At 47.1% G+C, this 27,806-nt stretch overlaps 8 protein-coding genes across 8 annotated transcripts; 7 read left to right on the forward strand and 1 right to left on the reverse strand.

Moving 5' to 3' along the window:
* Positions 1 to 9: 9 nt before the first annotated feature.
* On the forward strand, positions 10 to 1,756 carry K441DRAFT_572671 (glycosyltransferase family 15 protein; the record flags this gene model as incomplete). Its single annotated transcript, XM_067644026.1, has 5 exons — positions 10 to 311; positions 366 to 755; positions 807 to 893; positions 947 to 1,364; positions 1,415 to 1,756. 5 exons carry the CDS (start codon positions 10 to 12, stop codon positions 1,754 to 1,756), a joined length of 1,539 nt encoding a protein of 512 aa, XP_067501442.1.
* Positions 1,757 to 2,200: 444 nt separating this feature from the next.
* K441DRAFT_195544 (uncharacterized protein) lies at positions 2,201 to 5,651 on the forward strand. Its single transcript, XM_067640454.1, has 2 exons — positions 2,201 to 2,375; positions 2,533 to 5,651. The coding sequence occupies exon 2, from the start codon at positions 2,614 to 2,616 to the stop codon at positions 5,149 to 5,151; it is 2,538 nt and encodes an 845-aa protein (XP_067501443.1). The 5' UTR covers positions 2,201 to 2,375; positions 2,533 to 2,613; the 3' UTR covers positions 5,152 to 5,651.
* Positions 5,652 to 6,069: 418 nt separating this feature from the next.
* K441DRAFT_688654 (putative Ran-specific GTPase-activating protein 1) lies at positions 6,070 to 8,774 on the forward strand (the record flags this gene model as incomplete). Its single annotated transcript, XM_067652217.1, has 10 exons — positions 6,070 to 6,369; positions 6,423 to 6,690; positions 6,755 to 6,883; positions 6,942 to 6,991; positions 7,778 to 7,818; positions 7,894 to 8,042; positions 8,102 to 8,253; positions 8,309 to 8,434; positions 8,498 to 8,618; positions 8,686 to 8,774. The coding sequence occupies 10 exons, from the start codon at positions 6,070 to 6,072 to the stop codon at positions 8,772 to 8,774; spliced, it is 1,425 nt and encodes a 474-aa protein (XP_067501444.1).
* Positions 8,775 to 10,502: 1,728 nt separating this feature from the next.
* Positions 10,503 to 12,523, forward strand: K441DRAFT_663994 (t-SNARE). Its single transcript, XM_067649281.1, has 4 exons — positions 10,503 to 10,667; positions 10,742 to 10,972; positions 11,052 to 11,606; positions 11,674 to 12,523. The coding sequence occupies exons 2-4, from the start codon at positions 10,835 to 10,837 to the stop codon at positions 12,037 to 12,039; spliced, it is 1,059 nt and encodes a 352-aa protein (XP_067501445.1). The 5' UTR covers positions 10,503 to 10,667; positions 10,742 to 10,834; the 3' UTR covers positions 12,040 to 12,523.
* Positions 12,524 to 14,429: 1,906 nt separating this feature from the next.
* Positions 14,430 to 16,398, forward strand: K441DRAFT_688656 (argininosuccinate synthase; the record flags this gene model as incomplete). The annotated part of the gene is made up of 8 exons (XM_067652218.1): positions 14,430 to 14,549; positions 14,628 to 14,842; positions 15,008 to 15,014; positions 15,109 to 15,377; positions 15,468 to 15,645; positions 15,868 to 16,038; positions 16,094 to 16,226; positions 16,313 to 16,398. 8 exons carry the CDS (start codon positions 14,430 to 14,432, stop codon positions 16,396 to 16,398), a joined length of 1,179 nt encoding a protein of 392 aa, XP_067501446.1.
* A 745-nt stretch (positions 16,399 to 17,143) lies between these two features.
* K441DRAFT_195748 (uncharacterized protein) lies at positions 17,144 to 18,698 on the reverse strand. The gene is made up of 2 exons (XM_067640456.1): positions 17,276 to 18,698; positions 17,144 to 17,214 (listed from the first exon to the last, which is right to left on the reverse strand). Exon 1 carries the CDS (start codon positions 18,461 to 18,463, stop codon positions 17,447 to 17,449), a length of 1,017 nt encoding a protein of 338 aa, XP_067501447.1. The 5' UTR covers positions 18,464 to 18,698; the 3' UTR covers positions 17,144 to 17,214; positions 17,276 to 17,446.
* Positions 18,699 to 23,535: 4,837 nt separating this feature from the next.
* Positions 23,536 to 25,508, forward strand: K441DRAFT_664000 (glycoside hydrolase family 72 protein). Its single transcript, XM_067649282.1, has 4 exons — positions 23,536 to 23,888; positions 23,947 to 24,000; positions 24,049 to 24,655; positions 24,712 to 25,508. The coding sequence occupies exons 1-4, from the start codon at positions 23,753 to 23,755 to the stop codon at positions 25,268 to 25,270; spliced, it is 1,356 nt and encodes a 451-aa protein (XP_067501448.1). The 5' UTR covers positions 23,536 to 23,752; the 3' UTR covers positions 25,271 to 25,508.
* Positions 25,509 to 25,707: 199 nt separating this feature from the next.
* K441DRAFT_572504 (GTP-binding protein) lies at positions 25,708 to 27,703 on the forward strand (the record flags this gene model as incomplete). Its single annotated transcript, XM_067644018.1, has 8 exons — positions 25,708 to 25,775; positions 25,987 to 26,255; positions 26,396 to 26,489; positions 26,556 to 26,587; positions 26,647 to 26,858; positions 26,999 to 27,204; positions 27,325 to 27,510; positions 27,565 to 27,703. 8 exons carry the CDS (start codon positions 25,708 to 25,710, stop codon positions 27,701 to 27,703), a joined length of 1,206 nt encoding a protein of 401 aa, XP_067501449.1.
* Positions 27,704 to 27,806: the final 103 nt, after the last annotated feature.

Genomic DNA, 27,806 nt, shown 5'->3' on the forward strand with positions numbered 1-27,806 from the left:
CCAGCACTGATGGGGCTTGTACAAAATCTTGTCAAGAGGATACCATCTTCTCCCAGTCTGCCTTCCCTCGATGATCTCTCACGCAGAGCAGACAAATTGTCCCCTCGATTAGCCTTTTTCCGCCGCCGCATACGCCTAAAAGGCAACTCCTCCATCTCGATACCCCTTGGGCTTGTCCTACTTTTCCCTTGTATTGTCATAATATTAATACTTATTCTCTTTGTACGGCATCCCCAATCGCCTGGCATAATATTGATGCCCGCTGGGGCACCTCCGTCAATACGGTATGACCGACAAACCCGCATGCAGCTGTCCCCACATATAATATTAGTTGCTAATAAAAACATTATCTATAGGCGAATAAGTGACAAGCACGACAAAGTTTTCGTAACTGGCTGCTTAGAACCTCAAGTAAACGCTCCCCGGGCGAATGCGGCTTTCGTCGTGCTAGCAAGGAACAAAGAGCTAGAAGGAGTAATACAATCAATCAAATCGATCGAGAGGCATTTCAACAGGTGGTTCCACTACCCATATGTCTTTCTCAATGATGGCGATTTCAATTCTACCTTCAAGGAGACAGTCCTGAATTACACTAGTTCAAGCGTAGAATGGGGGAAGATAGATTCAACCATGTGGGGATATCCGACATGGATGGATATGGCAGTTGCAAAAGAAGGAATTCAAAAACAGGGAGACGCTGCGATTATGTATGGAGGAATGGAGAGCTATCACCACATGTGTCGGTTTTATTCTGGGTTAGTCATGTGCCTCCGTTTTGCATGCTTCCAAACTAATGCTCTGTACAGGTTCTTCTACAAGCATGAGCTCCTCCAAAAGTACGAATGGTATTGGAGACTGGAGCCGGAAATCAAATACTTCTGCGATATTACTTAGTATAAACCACATTATCTCGACATATTGCTCAAACGGCGCTAACAACTGACAGTGACCCGTTCATTCATATGGAACGTGAGAAAAAAACGTATGGTTTCACAATCGCTGTCAAAGAACTGAAGGAAACGGTGCCGAATATCTTCAGGTACGCGTCGGCGTACAAGCGAATGAACAACCTCACCTCTAAAGGCCTGTGGGAAATGTTTGTAGAGAAGCCTGAAGAAAAGCCCGATGCGCTCCCGAAAGACGATCTAAAATATAAAAAGCCTTTGCCTGAAGAGATCCTTAGTACTGAGCCTGGGACAGGTTCATTACCTGATATTGATCCAGAGGCGATGGAGGGAGAGAAATACAACATGTGCCATTTCTGGAGCAATTTTGAGATTGCCCGCCTGGATTGGTTCCGAAGCAAGGAATATAACGACTTCTTTGAAATGATGGATCGTAGTGGAGGGTTTTGGATGGAGCGGGTAAGCTACCACTTGAGAATTTGGACAAGCTCAAGCTAACATTCAATCAGTGGGGAGATGCGCCCATCCATTCACTCGCCGCCGGAGCTCTCCTAGGGCCAAAAGATATCCACTACTTCCGTGATTTCGGCTATCGTCATACTACCATCCAACATTGCCCAGCAAATGCACCAGCACGTCAGCTTCCTCGGATACCTTTTCTTGAACAAACAACGCTAGACGAGAAGAAGCGCATCGAAGAAGATGAATACTGGGCATCGTACGATTCTCCGAAGGAGAACGGCGTTGGTTGTAGATGTAAATGTGATACGGACATTGTGGATGTAGAAGGCAAGCAAGGTAGTTGCCTTTCGGAATGGGTCGATGTCGCTGGTGGTTGGTCGTCTCCATAGACTGGACAAGGCGGTCACGGATGTGTTTTATTGCTTCATAATACCTTTCAAACATGGTTTCATCTTGTCACTGCTTGCTACAGCCCGGTGGCTTGTCTTTTTTGCGCAACCCTTTCGTCTGGATGAGGTTGCATACTTCTGGGATGTATCATGGAGTTTGGAAGGCTGCACAATGTACTTATTGCTCGATTTTTACTGTCGGCTCGACAGGACAACAATACCACCATAACGTCGAAAGGTGAGGAGACAGTTCACCCGGGCGGCTGTTAGTTAAATGCATGCTTGCAAGACTGGAGAATGATACTCGGCTGAAGATAAAGTCGACGCTTATTTTTGACCTTTCTGGTGGCCTTCGTGGGAACTCCGGCATGTGGTCCTAGTGGATGTGATATCGCCGATAAGCTTGACCTCTATCGCGGGGCTCCTCCCCGCCTTACAATACTCAACACCTGCACGTCGAGCATAAATCCGCATTACGGCTTGCTGCGGATAGGTGCTTCCCTGAAGAAAGGCGTTTACCCTACAGCCAACACCAGCAACCGTCAGACTCTTTGGCCAACTCAACGCTCGCCCCGCTCTGCGTTTCACAAGGCTCCGCTAAGAGCCATTTCACTTTAAGGTTAGGCAGTCACCCCCGACACGTTGAGCACCGAAGGATATCCTCTCTACTTTCCCTTAACTTCTCTCCTTTCTTTCTATATCCTTCCCTCTTCCACCATTTCGTCGAGTCTGCTCCTTCTTAGGACACCTCGCTAATTATGTCTGAGGACAGCCAGTCAGCATCTTGTCACGCCCTGACGTATCCCGCTGTCGCCGTGCACGGCACACTTGCCAGCCTTGCTTCCAAAAATCTCGATATGCGTTCAAACACGAAGAGTCATGTTGAGGAGACGCCCAGCTCGTTGGAAGATAGCACTTACGAGGTGTTGGGTGACAGCTCCTTCGAAACCTCCGATGACGAAGAAGGACGCACTGAGTCCTTAGCCTCAACCGACGGTCATACACCGGACGACATATCAAGCATTGCAGATACAGAAGAGTCCGATGATAGCTACACCTTGGGGGCTTCTGAACATCACCCCGACCCTCTTGCCGACTCGGCAGTGGCGCCATTCAATCACCACGTTTGCGATGAAGCCGGTACTCATAGCGATATAACCACTCGAGCTGACGTTCGCTCAGTAACTTCATCATACATTCAGTTTGAGGAACCGCAACCTAGCTTGAGGGAGGATGAAATGAATGTATGCCGTGTTATTCGGGCTTTCGATGCACACGAGATACCTGATGTTCTACGACTCTACAACTGTCCGCAAATCCGAATTACTGCAAGACAAGCCCTATCGAAGAACTACCTTACTCTAAAGAGGCCATTCCGTATAATGTACGTCGGAGAGGCCACTCATTGGGCTAAAGAGGATATCATTGGCAAGATTGCTTCTGCTTTAACCGCCGGTTCCGATTCAATGCTAGACTCACATTCAATATCTGAGAGTTCCTCAAGATTCAATGTATTCCCAATCACATCCTTTGGTGAGGAAGGATCTTCGCCTCAAGTGGAGCTTATTGATTCCTCTGGCATTGAGCTAGTGGTTCATCAATGTACAAGTGCTCTCAAGATCCATTCTACCAACAGCGACACATCCTCTACCATCCAGCTTACACTAAATGATAAGACTCGCCTTATCTTCACCCCTGACAACTCAGTAGAAGTCATAGGTGAAGCACCACTTACTCATTACCTACCTGACCTTACAATTATCTGTCATACCTCTGGGAGCCGTCTTTCAAGCTCCTATGAAGAATCGGGCCAGCACCAACTGATCCGAGAAGCGTTGAGGTCTCAGTCGATACCAATTCTAGATATTGCCATGGTTGTACCATTCCACCAATGCCCCGATTCCTATACCTTCAGCTCCAAAAGCCTACGTCTGTGCGTCGAGGGTCGTAGTTCTGAGGAGCCCAGCCACCGTATCCTAGAAACGCTCCCCATCAATATCTCCTCTCTCCTTGAGATTGATGCTGGCCAGTTGAATCGGCATCTGGCGTGCATTACCAAACTTAATCACGAGGCCAGCCAGAACCCAACGCAAGCTCTGACAGGTGGTCCTCCTCAAGATTTAGGAGAAACACTAAAAGGGAAGGCCGTGGATTCCAAATGGAATATCACCGATATGTTTTCCAATAATGCTGGACCGAAGAACTGGTGCGGATATGCGAAGAACGCGGCACTTGGAAGGGGCCACTCGACGACATTACGTCGAACCCTAGCTCTTGCTGCTCTGGTTTTGATGGCTGTCTTAGCAGCCATCTCTCTGCAAGCAATCAATTATTGGGGCACCAGGATTGAACCAGTATGGGAAGATGCTGCTCTCAGCTCTGCAATATCAACACTCACTTCCTCTTCGAATCTATGGGCCCAGGCTCCTATCACGGAATCGCCCAAGTTCCCAATCGCAACGATTCAACTTCCATCCAATCAAGTCACTAAAAAGGAGCTCAGTATGGTTAATCCGGACAAGTCGTTAGGACGACCCTTAGTTCATACGTTGTCGCCGAGAGCAAACGACTCAGACCAGTTTAAGATCCATGTTATCGGTGACTATCACTTTGTTCTCACACCCCCGCAGCATTTCGCAAAGCTGAAAAAGCCACCACAACTCCATGTACGAATCTTCCGAGGATCTAGATCCATCCCATCACAGTTATCAAAATTAGTCGAAGGGGTCCATGCCGTGGAACTCGAAAGAGAAGATGCATACGGCCTTCTTAACGTGACAATATGGACAGATTCAAAGCCTGTCATTTTGCAAACTTTTGGCATTAGGCTTGGTTCTCCTTGGCTCAAGCTATCTGCGTGGACCAATAGGGCTGAGAGGCTGTCAAATATTGTCAAACGCGACATAACTCTGGCGCAAATCGGGCTCAGAAGCGTTCCCGGCCAGTTATACCAGAGTGTCTTTGCAGGGATGAGTCAAGTCGATGAGGGCACCACAACCGCATTCAAGCACACGAGATATTGGAAGGAAAAGGTCAAATCGTCGACACGGGGTATCTCCGAGCAAATCCAAGCAACGAAACGTGAATCGATACAGCAAATAGCCAACCAATACCGAGCAAGCAAAGATATCTCGAGGAAATTTCGTCAATTCAAGGACTTGTGTGCCGGACAGGCTTCTGAGCTGGCTCAATCAATACGCATCATGGATGTGATGAAGGTTTGGCGGCAGACTTCGTCGTTGAGAACGTCGCGACCTCTCTTGGATGCTCGTAGGAATGCATTGAAAATGTGGAGAAAGTTTGGCAAAGAGTCGCGGGAAGAGCCCGCAGTTCTTATCAAGGGAAAGAAGGAAGGGAGAACTCGTAGGGGATGCAAGAAACAGAGTGGGAAATGATATGGTCATAACGCGGCGTTTTATTTATTTAGGGGGATTGTGGAATAGCTTACCGGTAAAGGCGTTCACTCTAACCTGCCCTTGCTTTCTGAATTTAATTATGTGACCATGTTGAGGGCTACATCTTATCGATCCAGCTGATAGAAAGAGTAGTTCAACGGATTGCATGGGCCACTGGATACAGGGCTGGGTTGAGAGTGATAAGCGGCTTCATTGTTAGTGCCCTCAGGAACTGTGTTACATGGGCCACTGGATACAGGGCTGGGTTGAGAGTGATAAGCGGCTTCATTGTTAGTGCCCTCAGGAACTGTGTTATGCCAGGACTAGATAATTATTTATCACTTCAAGTGATCAAAGTAACCATCGCAGCCTCAAAATACTGCAACAAATCTGGAAGCGGTTTTATTGCCTAGTGCAAAGTACAATAGATTTAATGCTAGGTAAAACTTGGTGGTCTACCAGAGCCTAGCTGGTGACCGGGGCCCACCTTGTTTAGTCGTGACCTTGTAAAACCATGTCACAACTGTTTAGCTGTAAAGTCTTCTAACAAAATTAAAAAAAAAATAGCTGTAATATATTTTATTACTAATATTATTGACATAGAAGTTTTTAAGCTTTTGAAATGAGCTATTCTAAAGTTGTAAACCTATCTTAAACCGGTGGGTTTTGGTATGAGCGAGGCCACGACTACACGGACATTCCAGATGTCGCCAGACACGTGCTCGGCTCTGCAGCCTGCAGAAAGCCAAGATATCGTTTTGCTGTTCGGAGGGGAGGGGCATGTCAAACCACTCCCACTTCACCTTCTAGCTAAACTTGAAACTTTTATCACGTTTTTCTCCACCATAATTTTGCAAGCTTTACCCAATCCCCGCCATCCTTGTTTGCAAACTGTGATACAGCACTACATCCTTCAAAATGGCTGACACCGAGACCAAACCTGAGCCTGCCCCCGAACAGCCTGCAGCACCTGGTCCTCAACTTGCGGAAGATGAAACGAATAGAGTCACTACTGCCACCACCGAAGCGTCTAAGCCCTCAGAAGAAAAATCGGTACCCTCCATTTCGGAAATAGCTTCCAACGCAGCATCCTCCGCTACCGCAGCTGTTAAGGATAATGTCTTTTCAATGTTTGGTGGAGGTCCCAAAAAGGAGAAGAAAGAAGAAGCAGAGGAGGTTGACGAGCCTTCAGGATCATCAAAGGCTAAGGCTGCAGATGTGAGTCAAGCCTTATGCTAATGCCTGCCGTACAAATTCCAATAACACCACAGGACGACGAGTCCCCTGAAAACCACGAGCCCGACATTCACTTTGAGCCTGTTGTGCGCCTCACTGAAAAGGTTGAAACGAAAACCAATGAAGAACTCGAGGAACAAACCTTCAAGATGCGCGCCAAACTATTCAAGTTTGATAGAGAATCGAGGGAGTGGAAGGAGCGAGGCACTGGCGATGTCCGATTACTGAAGCACAAGGAGAACGGCAAGACGCGCTTGGTTATGAGAAGAGATAAGACCCTCAAGGTTTGCGCCAACCACTATGGTAAAAAAAAATAATATAAAGATCTCCATTCCCTCATTATGAACAATTGCTGATACACAGGCAGTTGTTCCCGACATGAAGCTCTCCCCAAATGTAGGCAGCGACCGAAGTTGGGTCTGGAATGCTGCCGCAGATGTTAGCGAGGGCGATCCAGAAGCTCAGACTCTGGCTATTCGCTTTGCCAACAGCGAGAGTAAGCTAGCTACTGTTTTCGTACTGAGAGCATATTCGTTGACCTTCTATAATCCCAGATGCGAACCTGTTCAAGGAAGCCTTCATCAAGGCTCAGCAGGAGAATGAGGTCCTATTCAAAGCGGCTGAGTAGTAAGGTTTTGAGATGCTAAGGTGTGGAGAGCTCGGAGGGATGGTGAGCTTTGAAGAAGCTATGGCGATTATTCGGGAGAATACTATAGAGCACTCATACTGCACATACTAGCAACGAAACTGGCTTGGCTATACCTGCAAGATCTCTGGGTATGGTCTCTTTACGCCCTTAACATGCGAGTATTCCACTTCCAAAACCATTCGCGAAGTAGGCATGTTAGGATATGCTCCCAGTCGAACCCATCTCACGTCGTTACTTGAGGCCAAATTTAAACAATTGTTTAGCAGTAGCAATACACGTGTTGAACGGCTGCTTGGAACGTCTTGCGCCCGTAGAATCATATTTGAAACCTTGTATACTGCTTCTCCTGTGCTTCAACTCACTGTCTCGCTCTCTTAGGAGCGACTACTTTTAACTATTTGTACCCGCAAATCATGTAACAAGCCCCACAGCCCGTNCATGCGAATGGCGCCGGATAGTCGAAAGCCGCCTGGCAGCCAGGCAGCTTGGCTGTTCGTCGCTTCGTTCCGCTCGGCTAGCTCACCCCGCCAGGCCCGCCATCTTTCTTACGCATCCAAGCATCAACCTTAGGGCAACCTCATTGCATCACCTTGCCCATTGCCGTGGCCACGAGTCTAGCCTCCCGCGCTTCCTCTACTATACATCATTTTCGCAATTGCGGCGACAAGAGGTCCTCAAAATGCCTGACGTGAGCTACCCGGCTGCCATAGCGTGCGATAAATATTGATTCAACTGGTCCAGGTCAAACGCCAGGTCAAAATCATTACCCGCCAGAGGGCCATGTATGTTAAGTGCCAGCTTGCGATCAGCTATGTTTTTGTTTTCCTGCGAACTTGTCGCTGACTCTCCCGAAATAGAGATGAGCCATCGCCAATGGAAGGCTTTCCAATGCGCTCATGGAGTATCGAGATATGCCTGCTTGATGAGCATGGGCAAGAAGTGCCAGCCAATGTTTTCGAGAAGGCTGTATACAATCTCCATCCCTCTTTCGAGAGACCGAAACAGAGTATGATGCTATCTCTATCCACGGACCCTTCAGCCACAACTAATGCAGCTTGTGGCTAGCCTTCAAAAAGCCGCCATTCCGGATCGAAGAAAAAGGATGGGGAGAATTCGATATGCAGATTGTTCTTAGTGCGGTGCACAAGGGAGGTGACCACACTCTCGAGCACGATCTGAACTTCCAGAGCGAGCGCTATGACGCAAAACACACGGTCGTAAGTTAATGCTAGACAAGGCGCGTTTTAATGGATACGCTGACACCTAACATAGACTTTCAGGAACCCCAAGCCAGATCTTCTCGCTGCGTTGAGAGAATCAGGACCTGCAGGAGATGAAAATGGTGTCCGGGGAAAGCGCGATGATCCATCAAGGAAGAAGAACCGGAGAGAAAAGAATGTAAGCCTAGGCTACACCCGCCCAACTGTTTTAGCGTTGCTGACGCTTTCCCCGTGGAACTAGGTTGATATGGAGAAGCTCGCGGACGGTCTGCAGAGGCTTGGCGAGGATGATCTCCTCCAAGTCGTTCAGATGGTTCACGACAATAAAACGAATGATACGTACACAAAAAATGATGTGGAAAGTGAGTTACTTAACCGAAGCCAAAAAAAAGAACCCTGGCACAATCAGAAGATTAACATATTACTCAGATGGTGAATTTCACGTCGATCTTTACACACTTCCTGACAGTCTTGTAAAAATGCTTTGGGATTTCACCGCTTCGAAAACCGATTTATAGAAAGCGGCGGTCGCCCTTCCTTGTCCTTGAATCTTCTCTTCCTCCTGCTAAAAGACAGGGCCCTATTTCATGACCTCGAATCCTACAGTTCTGAATATCCCTTGAGACCACCACTAATTGGGCACCTTTGTCACCTTTACATCATTTTCATATTTCTGTCCTCGACTACCTATGAAGGGACGTACCGGCATATTCTGGCAGAAACCCTTTGCCCAGGTATGATCACATTACAGCTGAGAAATTTCAATTACCAGCTCGTATTTGCACGAGCATAGAGGTAGCTTATATTTCTCTTCCCTTCTGGTGGCCTCAAATTCTAGCATACCCTTCTCCGGACCCATTTATCTACGAGCGCTGGAGTTTAAAGGCGGACAAAACAGTTTAGGTGGCATGTCATTATCTTCAAATCGGAACTTTCATAAAATTGATCATTATTCTAACCTCTAGTTACTCCTGGACCACCCTGTATTGTGTTCAGTGCGAAATCGATACCTTTTTAACGACATCACTCTTAGCAAGTCTAGCATAGTCAAATATCTAGCTCTACACTTGGCTTATGTTATGCTATTATCGGTGGTTTTGCATGAAGGACTTGGACGGCTAAGCATGCAAATTTCCAATAATTACCAATAATCGCCAGACTCGAAATAGGTTCAACATTTGCCAAATCTCGCCCCAAGAACTCCGATACGGTCCCCAAATTTTGCTAGTATAGTCGTAGCCAAGTTTCACAAGATACATTAAGAACAATAACTTTAATAAAGTTAAATCCCTCTACGCGATTAAATTAATTCATTGCCAAATGCTTGAAATGAGTATAATTAGATCAGCCTTCCAGTAAGCAGGCCTTATTCCTTACAACCCTAAATCGTCCTTGATTCTACGCGAGGCGCATCCCACTACTTCCCCCCTCTACTATCTTATGACCTACCATCTATACTATATATACAAAGATCTTTGCGTACAGTTTAAAAGAAAGGTTTCCGCTGGCTTGGGAGGTATATAAAGATAATAAGGAGGCCATGAATATCTTTATAAGATTTTGCAAGAGGTAGTTCGGCAGATATGCATGCATAACTATCCCTTGCAACGTCAGGGTCCTCAGAGCAAGCGGTCTGTGCGGGAACACCGTCTTTAACACAACCCGTATATCTATATAGAATTTAATTATCAATTACACCTATATCTAAAATACCGTTCTGCAAGAAGGACGGCTGACAGAGGCCTTATATTGAGTAACTTAACTCCAAAAATTAATCTTATATAACAATTTTATATAGTATATGATGAATATCACCAGCCTTGTATATCTGAGTACGGGCGCCGAATCTAGCTAATTTAATTGGCTGGTCCTTATCGATAACCTGAGGACCCGATAAGCCAAACGCAAGCTTGTAAATACATAAGCAGTTGCTAAAGCTCATCGGCAACGCTAAAAAGGTAACAGAAAGATTGTATAAAAGGGAGGAGTTGTATATGCGGCAAATTCACGATCAATTGTACAAAAGCGTGAGCAGGAGGAGACTCTGAAAGCTGCGCGTGCATTACTGAGGAAGGAACGGGCAACTGCAAAGCAGCTTCTTCAGGAGAGGCCACAAGGCGGCCAGAGCCTTAATCTATTGTATATAGAGACTCCATCAAGAAACCAGTACTACACCACGAGATTCTAAATATTTGGCTTTTGGATAGAGCTCTACGGCTTCAAAACCACGGTCTTGGCAATCTATCGTTGAGGTGGGCTCTACTCGTTGACCGGCACTTACCGGAGGTAAGTGCGATCACGATCAAGTCAGCTCTTGACCTTCCAAAGGGCTGTGCTCGACTGCTGCGTTGCACACAACCCACACAAGCTCAATTGGCATTCCTGCGTAAGCTCTGAACATAGTTTGAATGGTGAATACCTTGCGACTCTTGCTAATGTAAAGGATATCGGCACCCGAATTGCTAACTTGACCTTTCCGTCGCAGGTCCACTGCCTAGTCACATCCGTCAGGCTCCGAGAGATCCACAACTACTAAATCCAGCATCACGACTACTTCTAAAACATACTTCAGCGCGTCATGTCTCACGGCGGATATCAACAATACGGAGGTAACCCATACGGACAAACTGACGAGAGTGGTTATGGCGCCTCCAATCCCTACAGCCAGGGTAACGAAGAAGGTGGCTATGGAGCTTCAAATCCATATGGCGCTCCTGTAAGCACATAATTGAAGCGCTTAGTTGTGTATAAGCTCGGTTAGAAGTCAAGGATTTCATAACTGACGAGTTATCTAGCAAGGACAGCCTCTTAATCGTCCACCACCGTTGAATCACCAAGAAGCGTCGAACTATTCTCAAGGCTCTCATTACTCAACGCCCGCTGCACCGGTGCCATCCCAATCAAGCGCTCCACTCAGTCAATCCGATTTCCTCGCACGTATTGAAGGCACAAAATCTCGAATTAGCCAGTTAACGACCAACATTTCATCGATTGCGAGCATTCATCAACGTATGCTTGCTTCTCCAGATAGCAATGTGTCTGCACAGCTTGAGAACATCGTGACGCAAACCCAAATTCAGAACACTGGCATCAAAGACGAGATCAAGTTTCTCGAGAGGGATGCAGCGCGAAGCCCCGATAGTACTTTCAAAGGCACCCAAATTGCAAACCTCAAGCGGACATTCAAGAAGCAGTTAGAAGACTATCAGAAGGAAGAGCAAGATTACGAACGACGGTATCGAGATGCGATTGCAAGACAATTCCGTATCGTGAATCCAGATGCAACGGAAGCCGAAGTGAACGAGGCCGCGAACGCGAACTGGGGTGACGAGGGCGTTTTCCAGACAGCTGTATGAGTATACCCTTCCCCCGGATTTTTCGCTACTCTGGTACGATGCTGATGTTCTTCGTTAATAGCTGAAAAGCAACCGTAGTGGTCAAGCGTCAAGTGTGCTGGGCGCTGTCAGGGCGAGACACAATGACATTGTGCAGATCGAAAAGACATTAGGAGAACTGGCTCTACTCTTTGAACAATTGAACGAGGCTGTAGTTTATCAGGAAGAAGCAGTAACTCAAACGGAGAACCAAACGGCTCGTGTCAAGGATGATACCGAGAATGCTAATACGCAGCTGGACAAAGGAATTGCAAGTGCAAGGCGGGCTAGAAAGCTTAAATGGTGGACGTTACTCACTGTTCTTGCCATCATCATTGTTTTGGGGCTGGTACTCGGCCTGTACTTTGGGCTGCGTAGCAATAACAAGAGTAGCAACAATGGGGCCTAGACAGGCTCTGATATGGTTAGAGGAACAAGATGGGAGGGCCTAACGATTACTAGTAATATGTGGGGGTAATGATAGTTTCACTCATGATGAGCTTGGAAAGGAATGTATATCAAGTCATTCGCTCGAACGGAGCTCGATATTGTCTTCGTGTCGTGGAATGCTTCGTTCGATAGGGAAGGGTTTTTTCTGGAAGACGGACTTTGATTATGACATCTCGATTCAAAGCCAACTGTTAATTTTAGCATATTGCGGCAGAACTTGAACAACTAGTCGTCTCAGGGCTACAGGGTTCCTTCGGTGTCAGACAAATACTCTGTCTATTAATTTATCCCTCAATCTTCAGTCTGAGAGATTACAGGGTACAGACTCTTGATATACGGGTGTGTTTGTGTTTGGATTTCTGCTTGGACCTCTGCCTGAGGCTGTTGTGACGACATCGCTTTGCCCGGTTTCAAAACGCTGGGTGCATGACAGGATCAACAAGGCACGAGCTTGTGTGCAAGGGCTGAATCCCTCCTGGAAGCTTTATCTGCACCATCTTGATGTTTCTTCATACTTTTAGCGTGATGTAGTGATAATGGAATAGTTATTTGGATTTTTGAGGTTTCATCTTAGGCTCTTCTCCGCCTTCGCATTTTCTGGCACCATCACAGTGCCAAGACATTGGTTTCCCGACACGCGAATTCTCACCAAAATCGACACAACTTTAAACAATAGTATAACGCCGCAGCAATCAAATACAGTCAAATGAGTATGTAGATTATTTAATTATTATTATTTTCTGATTAACGTCTGATGGCCTATCTTGCCCCGTCTGCCATTCGTACCATGCTTCCGTGCTTTTATAGATTGCCGTAAGATTGCCGTATGTATTGTGAGCCTGACCCCCCTGCCCTATATACGTGTATACGCCTGTGGTCCCCCTGCATGCAGCATGATCCATTTCCGTACGACCTGACCTTCCACCCCAAAGGAACAGCGGGATAAACTAGGTGTCTTGTCCTAGGCCCCCAACCTAGGTTCCCTACTGTATCTCCCAGCCAAAAAGATGTGTAGAGGAAGACGAAAGAAATATATCGTTCGATTGCGCGTATAGTGGTTATACCGTACAGAAGGAAGGGGGTCGCCGGAGGTAGAGATTGCCGCGGTTCGATGGCTTGAACGTACGTCGAGGCATAGTAGTTGTAAGTCTTCGCTGGGGCTCACCCTCCCAGCAAGAATTTTTTTTCCGGTCACCACTACGTCGCAGCACCCGCGATGCGCTGCCGTACGTCTCTGCATTTGCCCTAACAGTCTATTGGCACAATCCTGATGGAACGCCAATAGTAGCTGCTAGGTTCCCGAGCTCCACCACGTGGAGGTGCAGGGGCCGATTTCATGGAGCCCTAGATTATTTAATTATATTTAATACTTTGCCAGTTATATGCTTTTCTTACTGCCCTTAGCCTTCGTTCTATACTGTCGATTAAGCGCTGTATAAGGCCTTAATTAAGGGCTATCTACGCCTCCTTACACGCCTTAATTACACGCTCTAAATCCTCCGAACTTTGTCCTATTTCCTCGAGCTCTAAAGCTTAAGGATCTTCCTTTTTAGTGCTAGTTTAAGGTATTTAATTGGTTTAAGTTTAGGTAAGTAGGGAGGGAATTCTAGGGTCTAAACGCCGTGCGTTTCTAACTACTTCTTCACGAGATTCGATTCATAGATTAGAGTGTTATCTATCTAGTAAATACCCAAAGGGTTATAGATTGGTATAAGACCGTCTTTTAAGGCCTAGACGTAGCTTCGGGCGCTATAGCCTTCTTTTGCTGCCGAAGGATCCCTTTCTATAGTAATTAACTCCGAGCGACCGTTATTAAAAACAAGTGTAGAATATCCAGGTAAGATCCTTTCCGTTAGACACCTCTTTAATAAATTTGTAATACTACTTTTATAGAGACGTTCGGAAGACCTAAATGGGCTTCTTTCTAGAGCCACGTTTGTAGGAATATTCGTTAGAAAACTTAACTTTTGTCCAACGAAGCCTTAATCGAGCTACCGCTGGCGTTAGCTTTAGTCTCCTCTTAGCGCGCCAGTTCGTAAACTTCTGTCCAGGTGCGCTACCTCTTTAGATTTAGCGGGTCTCTTCTAACCTATTTCGGTATAGCGCTACTCTGCCATCCCTTCCAAAGATAATCACGTGCAAACTATGCAACCTACTGCGTAAAAAGGGTTTTCCCTGCAATGCACATGGCGAACCGCTGATCGAGCAAACCTGAAAGCAGCCCCGCAAAATTGTGAATTTAAATACCTTCTCAACCTGCTCGTGCTCCCCTCACTCCCATCCTCAACAATTTCAATTTCAATTTCAATTCTCGCCACAACAAAAGCACACCCCAAATTAACGGTAGAAATGACGTCCAAGGGAAAAGTCTGCCTTGCCTATTCTGGTGGTCTCGATACGTCCTGTATCCTGAGATGGCTCCTAGACCAGAGGTATGAGGTGATTTGCTTCCTTGCCAATGTCGGTCAGGTGAGAACATTCCCTTTCCCATCCCTCTTCCTTAATCTAGGCCAGGACATATACAATTGCTGACTAGAAGGTTTGTAGGAGGAAGATTGGGACCAGGTCCGGTCTAAGGCGACAATGATAGGGGCATCCAAAATTTTCATCCCTGACCTGCGCCGCGAGTTTGTAGAGGATCTATGCCTCCGTGCCATTCAGTGTAATGCACAGTATGAAGGCAGATACTTGCTTGGAACTAGTCTCGCTCGCCCTGTCATTGCTCGTGCTCAAATGCAGGTTGCTGCGCAGGAAGGCTGTGAGTTTCTACCTCAAATCCAGGCTTCTTGCTTCTTCTAACAGCGCTATAGGCGAATATGTTAGCCATGGGTGAGTCTCAACTTCTTTTTGGATTCCACGCCAGTAACCTTGCTTTGGGTTCTTAACTGAACTACGAGAAAGAATATTTGCTGACTTCCCTAATCCAGTTGCACGGCAAGTAACCTGCTTCTTATCGGAACCCTTTTCTCTCAATTTGGGCATTTTGATCTTTCTTCTCGAACCAACCTTTCCTAATAGGCGATAACAGGGCAAGGGCAACGACCAAGTCCGTTTCGAGCTAGCGTTTCTTACCATCAACCCCAAGATCAAGATAATCGCCCCATGGAGAATGCCAGAATTTTTCGAACGTTTCGAGGGCCGTAATGACTTGCTGAATTACGCCGCGGAGACAAACATTCCAGTCACCTCTACCAAGGCTAAGCCATATAGTATGGACGACAACTTGGCCCACTGCAGCTACGAGAGTGGACAGCTGGAGGATCCTTCCCAGCCTCCGCCGAATGATATGTGGACTCGGTACGTGACTCCTCGAGGAGATCGTTCGCCTCTGTTTCTCGGCATTCTACCTGTCTAGCGGATAGTGGAGCAAACTCTAATATGTAATAGTACCGATGATCCCATGACTGCCCCAGATACTCCCCAAGATATTACTATTCAATTTGAAAGAGGCATCCCTATTAAGCTTCTCTTAGAGGATAGGGAAATTACGGATAGCCTAGAGCTCTTCGTCGCTTTGAACGCAATTGGTAAGACNCATGGAATCGGTAGGATTGATATCGTCGAGGTTTGTATTTTATGGCGTAATCACCGTGACAGCTGCTAATCAGGCTTAAAGAACCGCTATGTGGGAATCAAGTCTAGAGGATGCTATGACGCACCTGCTATGACAATCGTGCGTACTCTCGATTTTCCTTTTTACTCTTTCTCCGAACGGACCATAAAGCCTGAGTCCCTCTTCCTGCGTTTAAATTTTAAGTTCACTATAGGAACTAACTTCCAGATGTAGCTTCGACTAGCGCACTTGGATCTTGAAGGTCTCGTTATGGACGGAAAGGTCCGGTCTCTTCGGGATCAGTTCGTGACCCATTCGTGGTCCGAGATTCTGTACAATGGACTCTATTTCTCGCCGGAACGCGAGTTTATAGAAAATTCCATCATCTTCTCCCAGCAGCGCGTGGTAATTATATACTAACGTCTGTATTATCTTATAGTCCTATTTCTAACAACTCTAGAACGGCGAGGTACGACTGCGCTGCTATCGCGGCAATTGCTTTATTCTTGGCCGATCCTCTAAGACTGAGAAACTGTACTCTGAGGTGGAGTCTTCGATGGATAGTTTAGTTGATTTTAGCCCAGTTGACACAAGTAGGTTAACTGTTTCTCTTTGTTCTTTCCGTTATAGCTTGTCCGACTCTATATTTACTTATCTAACTATTTCTAACACCGAATAGCTGGCTTTATTAACATTAACTCCATCCGTTTAAAGAAGTACGGTCTTCAAAAGTTGGAGGAAGGTAATAGCCTTGGAAAAGTCTAAGAACCGGGACGGACATGTTTGGGGGTGCTGAGATGAAGTGAGCCCTTTTGGGAAAGATATAATCATGCTCGGACTAGAGACCATTTCTCTTCTTGAGGTGACAGACTCCAAGTTATTACCAGTCCTTGGCATCTGAGTTGGGTAGGCAGGATGAAAAGAGCTCATATTTTAATTGATATCTACACCAGCTGAGTAGAAGCGCGCGTTCTATGATCGAGGGGGCTCCGAACTATTTCGGAGTTTGACAATATTGGTCCTGTGTCTCAGTGCGGACGGGGTTCGGCGAAATCTAAATTGGGCCTTGAACAGAATAGCCAGACCCTCCCAATGCCCCGAGCGGCTTTTGTTCCCATCATATGCCTGTGATACCAACCATGACTCCTGCTCACCAGTCCATACACTTGGCACGGGTGATTTTGGAGAGTGCATTCTCCGGCGGCCCCCAACTGCTGTGGAAGTGCGGCTGATACCGAAGGTAGCATTCAATTCGATCGCGATTTCCATGAAAGACTTGTTCTCGGCTTTCAGTTGAAATAGAAGTTCCAACTCCTCAGCGGACCAACGTTTCCGTGATGAATGTACGAATGCAATTTTGCCGCCAGAGGTCGATCTCGTGCCCAGCTTGATCGCTCGTGGTCGGGTTTGGCGGGATCTGTCTGTTCGACCAAGCTCTGGTGGAATAGCTTGAGGTCTTCACTGGACCATGACGCTCTGAAGTACTGGTTGAACTCATTGCTTATATCCTCCCAGTTGCTGCTCTTTTGTGCAGCGTTGGCAATCCAGTGACGCTGCTCCACAGTCCAGGCTGTTTTGTTTCTGTGCAACCTCTTGTCGATGAATCTGCGGATGTCACCTGGAGTCTTGGATCGACCCATACTGTTAAAGGCAGCTTCGAATCTGGCTGCGAGTTCGTTGAAAGTGGTGTCCACACCTATCGCTTGATCAACCCACTCTGCTTCGTTCTTGTTCCAACCTTAACTATCAGGGTCTGCCCGTTTTAACTTCATCCCGCTCCTACTCAATCGTTGTGCCTCACAAAACTTTGACTTCAAAGCTTCTTTTTCTGCTGTAGTAAGGTCTGACTGAAGGGAGCGCTCGTGATTATGGAGAAGACGGCTAAATTGGGGTCGTCATCCTTTTCCTCTCCATCAGGACCGCTTTCCATTGCAGGCTTTTCCGGCGCAGACAGCCTGGTCAGGTGATCCGCTTCCTCCCAGACCTGTGTAATCAGGATGCCATAGTGAGTCTTTAGTCGGGCCTCGTTAATGTGAATATCGTGGTGTTTCGAGAGCCACTCCAACACCTTGGCTGCCAGTCCTTCGCGCGCCATGTAGAAGCCAAGCCAACCGGACGCCAAATCAGGGTTGAAAAAGTTCTTCGCCGTCTGGCTTTGGCGGTAGACTTGGAAAGGGTGGTCCTCAGGTGGTCCTGACTTCCTGTTTCCGTGCATGATTTGTAGCATCGCGTGTTTTACAGAGAGCGCTTCAACAGGCATGCTGCCTTCCAGAACATACTCCAATATCCATGCGAATCGGTCTTGAAGTTGGGTCCCATTTTGGACCCCCCAGTTGTTCTCTAGACGAAGGTAGAGCTGTTGCCAGAATTGCGGCTCGGACAAGTTGTGCGTTCCATCGAAGGCTCCTTGGTGGACTTCTTTTATGACGCGTTTCAAAACTCGGAAAGTAGAAACATGATTCTGGATTATATTTTTTTGTGCCATCAAGTCGTACGCTGAAGTCAGGTCTAAAGTGACGTGCCGTTCTGCCTGTTCAGCTGGTGCCTTCTCCGCAGCGGCCTCGTTGACGGTGAAACATTGACCCATCGACAACATGTCGAACCGTTTCGTATCACTTGGCCAGGCGTAAGTTGCGTCTTCATCATCGTCTCCTTCCTCGGGTACGTCTATTCTCTCCGCAATGCCTAGATGCCGGATCAATTGCATGTCTGGTGTTGCGTATTGCTCTGGGTGGAGTGAAATAGCCTCAATCCGTGCGTTGTTATCTAGTTCGGGGTCGTAATACCAAGGTGAAAGGACCGGTGAGGGCTGCCACTCTGCCGGAGTCATATATTTCCACTTGTATCGATTCCATAATTGAGCACGCTCAGAACACCCGATCGCAAAATCTGGTTTACCGGCACGTTTTCCGAGCGCAGTTACGCGGTAGCTTCATACAAAGCTTCGAGTAAATTAGACCACGATAACTTCGGGAATTGGAGCATTCCATTCTCTGACTTGACAATGGAAATCTTTAGCTGCCTCAAATGTTCCCAGATGCAATGCAGCGTCACAACGACGACTCGTTTTGAGGCGTAATGCGAGAAGCGCATACGACGAATAGCGAGAGACTAGGGTGGCTCCTCTGTCGTTTGGTCAGTTTACCGCACAGAAGATTCTCATCTTCGAAAGGACTTCCTTACTTTGAATGTGGTCCCAAACGTCCCGGGCAAGCATGGAGAATATCAGAACTGGGCCTTTTCGGCTTATCAACGATTCGGTGCGCACAGGTAGATCATCCTTGCTAAGGGTAATATCTCCAAGGACCAATGCCTTTAGCTCCATGAACGTTTGAGGTCCATCCTCAAGCCCTGGAATATGATAGCGATCGTCTTTGTCGTCCTTTGGAGGCCGTATGAGTTTGAGGCTCTCAAGACATCGTTTGATCTGGTAAACCTCCTTCCAGCGATGCTTGAATCCCGCGCGCCCAATACGTCATTTGTAGGATCAGCGGTAAGGGCAGAGTGTAGTGCCTTGAGATGAGCGTGGAATTTATCAACTCCTTGCTTTCGCAACTTCTCCTGAATAAAATCCCAATGAATTCGTCCTGCTCGGTAGACTTTAAACTTACAATTCTTTAGTATTTCGATGAATTTTCTCGCCTCATCTGAGGTCTAGAGCGTTAGACAGCTTGTATAGCATCTGATCGGTTGGTTGGTAGGGAGTGCGCGGTTCGTTGGTTCCATATCATGCTTGGGCATGTCCAATGGCCAGAGGCTCAAACCCCAGTTGACCCCTGGGTCGGATTCACCTTTCTCGGGACAGAGAGTGTCCAAGAATGCCATGTCGATGGTCTCTGCCAAGTTGAGTAGGGAATAGCAATGAGTGCAGAGGCTGGCGTTGTCCATGAGAGGTGGTAATACCGAGAGAATGCAATAGAATACTTCGCTGATACCCTCATGGGATAAGCGACCATGCACATGGAGTCTGGCCGATTTGCGGTCTTTTCTTTTTTTATTGTCGCTTTGAACCTCCCTTTGGTCCTCCCTTCTCTCTTCACCAGCACTGAGGCTGTATCTTCGTGCTCGACACCTTCGCTACCCTCAAACGCCCAATGATCCGCCCATGGTTGCCAAGTCTTTTCGCTGCCCCGCGACCTTCGCCGTCCTTTTGGACTGCTCTTCCGGCCGCTTGGCCAACATAGCCTATGTCTTGGTGCGGTCCATTTGCATTCACATGACGTCTTCCATTAAAAAAGTATACCGCAGCGACATTTGGTGCTGTTGTCTCGAGCTGTTCGAAAGGTAGGTCGGCATACAACGATGACCAGTTACGACGTCCTAGAGCTGCCCGAACTTGAACGGCTCTGGCGATTCTCTGGCGATGAGTTCGCTAAAAGCTACTTATAGAATGGAATGCTGAACTTTCCATCTACTTCAATCGTCTCGAAATTCGACAACGTCGCGGCGTCAAAAATGCCATTCAAGATTGACATGTACCATTGGTCACTTCGGATAACTCGGCGTTGGAGGTAGGAGGGGACTGCTCAAGGTTTCGCACTCAGATCGGATGTGAGGTACAAGGGTGCTAATTACGGGCTTTCACTGACGGGATGCTCCATGAACGCTTCGAAGTGATGCTGTTGAAAGGACAAGAGTGCAATATCGTGTTCGCGTAGCTTCGTGCGGTCTGGGGTGCCGTCGCTGACTTCTTGCATGATCGGGTACTGAACGAATGCACCGGATTCGGTATAGTCATCTTCTTTTTCGTTGCCCGAGACTCCATCAATTTCCAACGGCTCCGCTATAGCTTCACTCTCGAAGTCCGGAATCATATTTCTCGCGAATTGTAGCAGCTCGTGGTCCAAAGGTTGCCGCTCGCTAATGTGCCGACGTGCTTCTCGACTCGTCTTTCGTGGTTTCTCTGGCTGTGTTGACCAGATTGCTCGTTTCTTGGTTGCAGGGCCAACGAGGAAATCTGGCATCTTGGTGCCCCATGCTCGCTTGGGAGACGAACGGGGGTTGGACGAAGAGGCTATGGCAAAGTATGTGGACATGACTGTGGAGGCACAAAGGTATAAATTGAATGCATGTAACTAGAATGCCTCTTACCCAGCAAGCTCAGACGCGATTCCGTTGGTGCGGAGTCAATCGGCCCGCAAGCGAATGACTAACCACGTTCGTGGTGCACCACTTACCTCAGAAGCTCAGACTAAGAAATCGATTGCGGATATAGGAATATCCGCACCGTCCGCTAAGCTGATTTAGGACGGTAATCGTTTTCTTAGTCTGAGGCCCTTTGGCGAGATTTGTAGAAAACCTAAACACTGTTTATATGAGAAGACCTCCTTAACTTTGACGAAATTGATCTACCCTCCCACAATACCTGTTGACATAAAAATTACACCAAATTATAGAGAAAGCCTACTCTATAAGTTATAAGATCTTCAGCCCTTATACACGCGCGACGTTAAGAGGAATTCGTCGCGGTAGAGGCCCCAATTCTACCTCGCCGAGCCGCGCAGTAAACACAACGCTGAACGCTTACGCCCACGCCACCAGCCCTCTGCGTAGAGCTGTGGAGCTTTGCGAGAGCTCTGCGGAACGAAGCTTAGGGAGACCTGCAGGAAGCTCCACTAAAGCTCTGCAAAAGCTCTGCACGAAGCTCTGCACGAAGCTCTGCACGAAGCTCTGCGCACGAAGCTCTGCACGAAGCTCTACACCAAGCTCTACACGAAGCTCTGCACAAAGCTCTACTGAGGCTCTGCACGAAGCTCTGCACGAAGCTCTGGCACGAAGCCCTACACAAGCTCTACACGAAGCTCTGCACGGAGCTCTGCGCGAAGCTCTACACGAAGCTCTGCGCGAAGCTCTACACGAAGCTCTACTAAGGCTCTACACGAAGCTCTGCACAAAGCTCTACTGAGGCTCTGCACGAAGCTCTGCACGAGGCTCTGCCCAAAGCTTACCCCCTAGTAGTAGCAGAGGCACTCCGGGCCAAGGGAGGATATTTTCAAGGAAGGACCTAACTATAGCACCTTCTAAGTGTTGCAATAGCTTTGAGTAGTAGATATCTATATATCTGTAGAGTTTTATCTATATTAGCGGACTATTTAATAAGATACAATATGTGCTTACGCTTTTAACAACGCGTTTTTTAACTTTGACGAAATTAATGTCAGGACCAAGCGATAGCTGTATTATAAAATTTATACCATTTAGAAGCCCTAAGTCTTAAAAATATTGTATTAACTTTTGGTAATAATAACGCGTTGCGTGAATAAATGAATTAGATATCCGCAATATCCGTTTTGCGGATTTTGCTTACGTTTTTAACAAATCTCGCCAAAGGCTCTCAGACGTGATTTTGCAAGAAGGAGACGGCGTAGCTGTTATTCCGGCGCTAGCCAAAAAAAATCACGTCTGAGCTCGCTGAGGTAAGTGCACCACCGGAATCACGTCTGAGGCACTTTTCCAACGTTTATTACGCGCTGTTTTGAACCTTATAATAACAGTGGTACAACTACTCAGAAGGGACTTAGCACGGGACGTGTTCGATGAGGTCGAACCATGGGACGAGGGCTAAGCGAGTCACATGGGGCGCACATGACATTGTACGTGGTATAAGCAGGCTCCGTGAGCTTCGTACGTACAACACGTACAAAGCGTACAACACGTACAAAGGGATTTCCTAGGGGCTAGGGAGAATACTTAATGGATCACAGTCCCTACCTTAGATAGTGTCAGACGCTGAGCAGGCTGATGGAAATGATACATATGATACTCTATGAGGAAGAATCTCAGGGGCTCGAAGGCCCCGAGAAGGTATCTCGATGGCCCGCGCGCTGTCACGTGACACGTCGCTGAGCTCAAAGAGACTGCCCAAGTACTCCCCCCTACCAACAGATAGCCTTTTTGTGTAGTAAATCTTAGAATATAAAGGAGTTAATCTGTTAAGATACTTCGCTTAGGTTAGCGCATGGAACAAGCGCTGCTTAAAACAGCGAGCAAACCATCTGAAAATGGACGCTAGTGTCCCTGGACCAGAGTTATACAGGTAATATAGTATTTTTTAAGGAGACGATATCAAGTTTTGTGCGTAACGTTAACCCCTATAACCTAGTACTTAAGAGCTGTATAGTCAATTTAAGGGTTCCTGCGTATAATTCGAATAAGTAGACGCATCTGGTGTCGAGTAAGCTTTTCGAGCTGCCGGGTCTTAGTAGGGATTCGAGCGTGGTTTTACGCGATACTCTGCGGCAATTTCAGGCTTTAATACTTCAGCCTCCGCAGCAGCAATAATTCCAGCTCTTGCAACTTCTAAAAGCTCAGATTTTCTATTTCCACTAATTTCGGTGTCAAACGAGCGTTGCATTGTGGTGCAGTAAGCTTGCGATCTTGGGGTTGGAATTTTGACAATCGCGATTTTGTGTTCCTGTCGGGAGACTAATGTCTTGGCACTGTACTCTACTCGTTAATGATATCCTTACAAAGACGGGTTTAATGGAAGATGTAGAGCTAGTAGTGTTGAGTAATGGTGCTGATGTCTTGGATTGTTCTTATTGAGTAAGAGTACGTGTTCATTTCTTAGCCGTCGCCGAGTTTGATGTCTCCAAGTAAAACCAAGTCGTTAAGGTCATCGTAATGGCGCTGTTGCCAAGTCATTGCTGGAATGGGTTACCAGTTAACGGAAGAAATTGCAGATCAGTTGTTCCAGGTAGTGAGGCGACGGCCGCAGACCTTGCTTCTGGACGGTTGAAAATAGAGGGGCAAATTGGCTGTCTTGTTTCAGGAGGGTGCGGGAGGTGGAGAGAGACAAGCTGACTTTCAGGGGACGCGCTTGATTGGCGATCCACCCAAAATGGCGCAGCGGCTTCTTTGGTGCTCCGCTTGGCTAACATTGGTACAAGCCCCTTATCTTCCAGCACCACCCCGGCACGACATCAAGTCCTTCATTCATCACAGATTTGACCTCTTCCAAGTTTCTTCCACTAATTGATATTTCTCTGAAGGCCTCTCACTCGTTCGGGGCTTTCAATTTTTGGGTTTTCATTACCCAATTTCGTGACTCTCGCTCTTCCAAACCTTGTCTGCTTTCTTCGTTTACGCTAACTTTGGATCCTCCAACTATCTCGCCATTATGAAGACTATCAGTGCATTCGTTGCCTTATTAGCGGCGCTTTCTACACCAGTCCTCGCCAACCCAGCCAATATCGCTGCGCGTGCAACGGCTACGAGCTCCAGCACGCTACCCGCAGTTAGCATCAAAGGCAATGGTATATAAATATATGACATCTCCATAACAGAAAGTAGTAAAGCTGACATTTCGGACAGCTTTTTTCGCCGGAAATGACCGATTTTATATTCGGGGAGTCGATTACCAGCCCGGTAAGCCAAGCTCAGACGTTCACTGAATAAAGCTTATGACATGTACAGGTGGATCCTCTCAGGCGGAGGACCCGATTGCCAATGCGGCAAACTGTAAACGGGATGTTGCAGAGTTTAAGAAGCTGGGGCTAAACACAATTCGTGTCTACACTGTCGACAATACGGCCAACCACGATGAATGCATGGCCGCACTTGCTGATGCTGGAATTTACCTTGCTTTGGACGTCAACACACCTCTATACTCGATTAATCGTGCGCAACCGGCAGAATCTTACAACGATGTCTATCTACAGAGCGTTTTTGCTACGATTGATGCATTCGCAAGCTATAGCAATACCTTATTGTTCTTTTCGGGCAATGAAGTCATTAATGATGACTCAACGACATCCTGTGCGCCGTATGTCAAAGCTGTCACTCGTGACATGAGACAATACATTGGCAGTCGTGGATACCGTCAAATTCCTGTTGGTTACTCAGCCGCTGATGTTGATTCGAATCGGTTTGAGATGGCCCAATATATGAACTGCGGGACGGACGACGAGCGTAGCGATTTTTTCGCATTTAATGATTACTCTTGGTGTGACCCTTCCTCATTCCAGACCTCTGGCTGGGATAAGAAGGTCGAGCAGTACAGTAACTATAGTCTCCCTCTTTTGTAAGTTAGGCAACCTCCCTGCCACCAGAGCAAAAAGGTTGCTAACCGTTGTGAAGCCTCTCGGAATACGGCTGTAATAAAAATACTCGTAAATTCGGGGAAGTTGCATCATTGTACAGCACTGAAATGACTGCCGTGTATTCGGGCGGCCTTGTTTACGAATACTCTGAGGAAGGTTCCAAATACGGATTGGTCCAAATAAACGGCGATAGCGTTAAGGAACTGGCAGATTTTACTGCTCTTCAAACAGCTCTTCAGAAAACCGAGGCTCCGTCTGGCACCGGTGGCTACAAATCCTCGGGCGGTGCCTCGGAGTGTCCAGCAGAATCTAGCACGTGGAATGTCACAGGTAATGGCCTCCCGGCTATTCCTGTACCAGCAAAGAAATACATGACCCAAGGCGCTGGGAAGGGTCCAGGTCTCACTGGTGCTGGCTCGCAGAATGCAGGTACTGCCAGCACTGGCACTGCTTCCGCTGGCTCAGGCCAGATCTCAGCCACTAGTACATCCAAAGCTTCTGCTGGCTCTCTCCACGCTCCGGAGCTCGGTTTTGCTCCATTTGTTTGCGGTTTTATTATTCTGGCATCTACCCTCTTCGGAGCAACATTGTTGTAGATATGGGGCGGTTGTGCGTTTGTTCTTTAACAGTTGTAACCCAAGTATGTCTTAATTGGCCTGCAGCTAGATCTGTTGATTGGACCCACGGTTGGGTTTAACGTTCGCATAGACGGATTTCCTTTTGGTAGTGTTCTGCCTCTTGCAATACTCAGGAGGGTTTTGTTTGAAAATTACGAATATACTCCCTAGACAGTACAAATTCTGACTCCTGCGTAAATATTTGATATACACGTGCGATATAATTTTGAGTTATGCAATGGGAATTTCTCAATTGCCGCAACTGACCGCCCAATGTCAACCCACATCTATCGATAACAAATGTGCGCCAGCATTTGATACAAGGTACACCAAAGCCACTTCTATGCAAATCAAGGAGCGAAACGGACATCGTTCTGCTTAATCGTTCCTAATTCTCTACAGCCTTGCACTCCGCCATGCCTCGAGATCCCCTAATCGGCCTTGTTGGCAAGCCCTCGTCGGGAAAATCGACCACACTCAACAGGTGCGCTCGCTTCTCCACTCACTTCCGCATGGAACGGCGCTCTGAGGCATAGCGTGGCAGTTTGACAGATGCATCGTCAAAAGTGGGTTAGTTGACTCTATCTATTGTCAATTCTCTCAGCATACTGACACGCTCACTCAGGGAATTTCCCGTGAGGCTTTTCCGAGCAGAGAACTTGATGAAGTGCTGCTGTCTAATAACCCCTATCTAGCTTTACAACTATAGACCCGCAACGAGCAATTGGGTATCTTCAGATCCCTTGCGCATGTTCGCGCTTTGGCCTTTCAGACCGATGTAAACCAAATTATGGGTCCTGCGTTGATGGCAGGCGTAGCGTCCCTATCGAGCTACTGGATGTAGCGGGTTTAGTCCCTGGCGCTCATTTAGGAAGAGGATTAGGAAATAAGTTTTTGGATGATCTAAGGCATGCTGATGCGTTGGTACATGTGGTGGATGTGAGCGGGACTACGGACGCGGAGGGTGAGTGTTTCAATTATTGCTGAACTTCCACCGGAGATCTCACCTTTAGAGGATTGAACCAAAATAAGAGAGGAAGGCGCTAGGAGTTTGTCTGATAGATAATTCCGAGGTCGAGGCTGATAACGTCATAATACTTATAGGGAAGGCAACAAGGGGTTATGATCCCTCGCAGGACATAGTATGGTTAAGGTCCGAGATCGTTCGATGGATACAGGGAAACCTTATGGAGAAATGGTGAGTCCTCTTATCATGAATGTACTTCTTTGGACCGTAGATTTTATGCTTATATTTTCTGAACAGGGGTTCCATTAAACGGCGTCATGTTGCTGTGAGTGAGTCAACTCTTGTCCTATTAGCTCCATTACATCACTTACAGAACGCCCAACCTCAGAGGCTACCGCGGTTGAAACATTACAAAATCAATTTTCGGGATACGGTAGCACAGCAACTGTCGTAGCCCGCTGCCTTGACAAATTAGGACTGAAAGAGCCACTACAAGATTGGTCTGATGAGACGATCGGAACAGTTGTTAACGCGTTCACGGACGAGAAGTTCCCGACAGTGATAGCATTGAATAAAATTGATCATCCGGATGCTGACAAAGTAAGGATTATTCACATTATTAATACTTTAGATTACTACGTAACGGGACTGCTACAAATGGGGGATCAAGTACAAGCAAATCAGCAACTCTCTATAGCAAACGAGTCTTCTGAGATAGCTCTAATTTGTGTGCTGCCTAGAATATTGCAAAAATAGCAAAGTCCCACGATCCAGAATCCCTCGTGCTTACTTCAGCTATCAGCGAAGTGTTTCTACGTCGACTAGCCAAGCAAGGCTTCGTGAAATATACAGAAGGTAGTGAGTTCGTTGATACGCGAGACGATCTGATCGAAGCTGGCGATCCAGACGGAGGGGGCTTAAAGGAGATGGATGAGAAATTGAAGAAGTAAGAAAATTGTGTTTTGATGACTGACTCCTTGGACTCTCGTAATTTACTTAAATTAGCTTTCGACTCACTGCTTTCCCCAAATCAGGATAAGATGCTAACTAAAATTGCACTTGGTAGTCGGATCGAAAACCTGAAGGATATGGTCCTCTATCGCTTTGGTAGTACAGGCGTTGTGCAAGTGCTCTCTCGAGCGGCCGAGCTTCTTGGTCTCGTACCCATTTTCCCTGTACGCAATGTAAATACTTTCACTTCGGGTTCTGCTGGTAGCAGTTCGGCGTTTAGAGATTGCGTTCTCGTAAAGAAGTGAGTTCCGTTGTCTTTTTTATGCGCTGAAATATATTGATGATAGGTTGCTAGGGGCTCCACTGTTGGTGACGTATATCGTAAAGTAATGGGAGACGCTCCGTTGGCGTATGTAGAAACGACCGGTGGGGTCAGGGTCGCGGAAGATAATGTAGTCGCTGTGGGAAAGAATGATGTAAGTTCATTTCTGTAGATAGGCCTCTTTAACCTTATGCCAGCCCTTCCTTACGGTTCGTGGCTCAGACGAGTTTTGTAATAATGGACGCCCACTAATACACTCTGATATAGGTCCTTTC

The sequence above is a fragment of the Cenococcum geophilum genome, assembly GCF_001692895.1.
Source record: "Cenococcum geophilum 1.58 unplaced genomic scaffold K441scaffold_35, whole genome shotgun sequence".
NCBI lineage: Eukaryota > Fungi > Ascomycota > Dothideomycetes > Gloniales > Gloniaceae > Cenococcum > Cenococcum geophilum.

Coding starts and splice junctions, on each gene's coding strand:
- K441DRAFT_195544 (XM_067640454.1), top strand. CDS start 2,614: ATGCGTTCAAACACGAAGAGTCATGTTGAGGAGACGCCCAGCTCGTTG.
- K441DRAFT_663994 (XM_067649281.1), top strand. CDS start 10,835: ATGTCTCACGGCGGATATCAACAATACGGAGGTAACCCATACGGACAA. Junction 10,973..11,051: donor CAAATCCATATGGCGCTCCT/GTAAGCACATAA, acceptor CGAGTTATCTAG/CAAGGACAGCCTCTTAATCG. Junction 11,607..11,673: donor AGGGCGTTTTCCAGACAGCT/GTATGAGTATAC, acceptor CTTCGTTAATAG/CTGAAAAGCAACCGTAGTGG.
- K441DRAFT_195748 (XM_067640456.1), bottom strand. CDS start 18,463: ATGACTCCGGCAGAGTGGCAGCCCTCACCGGTCCTTTCACCTTGGTAT.
- K441DRAFT_664000 (XM_067649282.1), top strand. CDS start 23,753: ATGAAGACTATCAGTGCATTCGTTGCCTTATTAGCGGCGCTTTCTACA. Junction 24,001..24,048: donor GGGAGTCGATTACCAGCCCG/GTAAGCCAAGCT, acceptor TGACATGTACAG/GTGGATCCTCTCAGGCGGAG. Junction 24,656..24,711: donor AACTATAGTCTCCCTCTTTT/GTAAGTTAGGCA, acceptor ACCGTTGTGAAG/CCTCTCGGAATACGGCTGTA.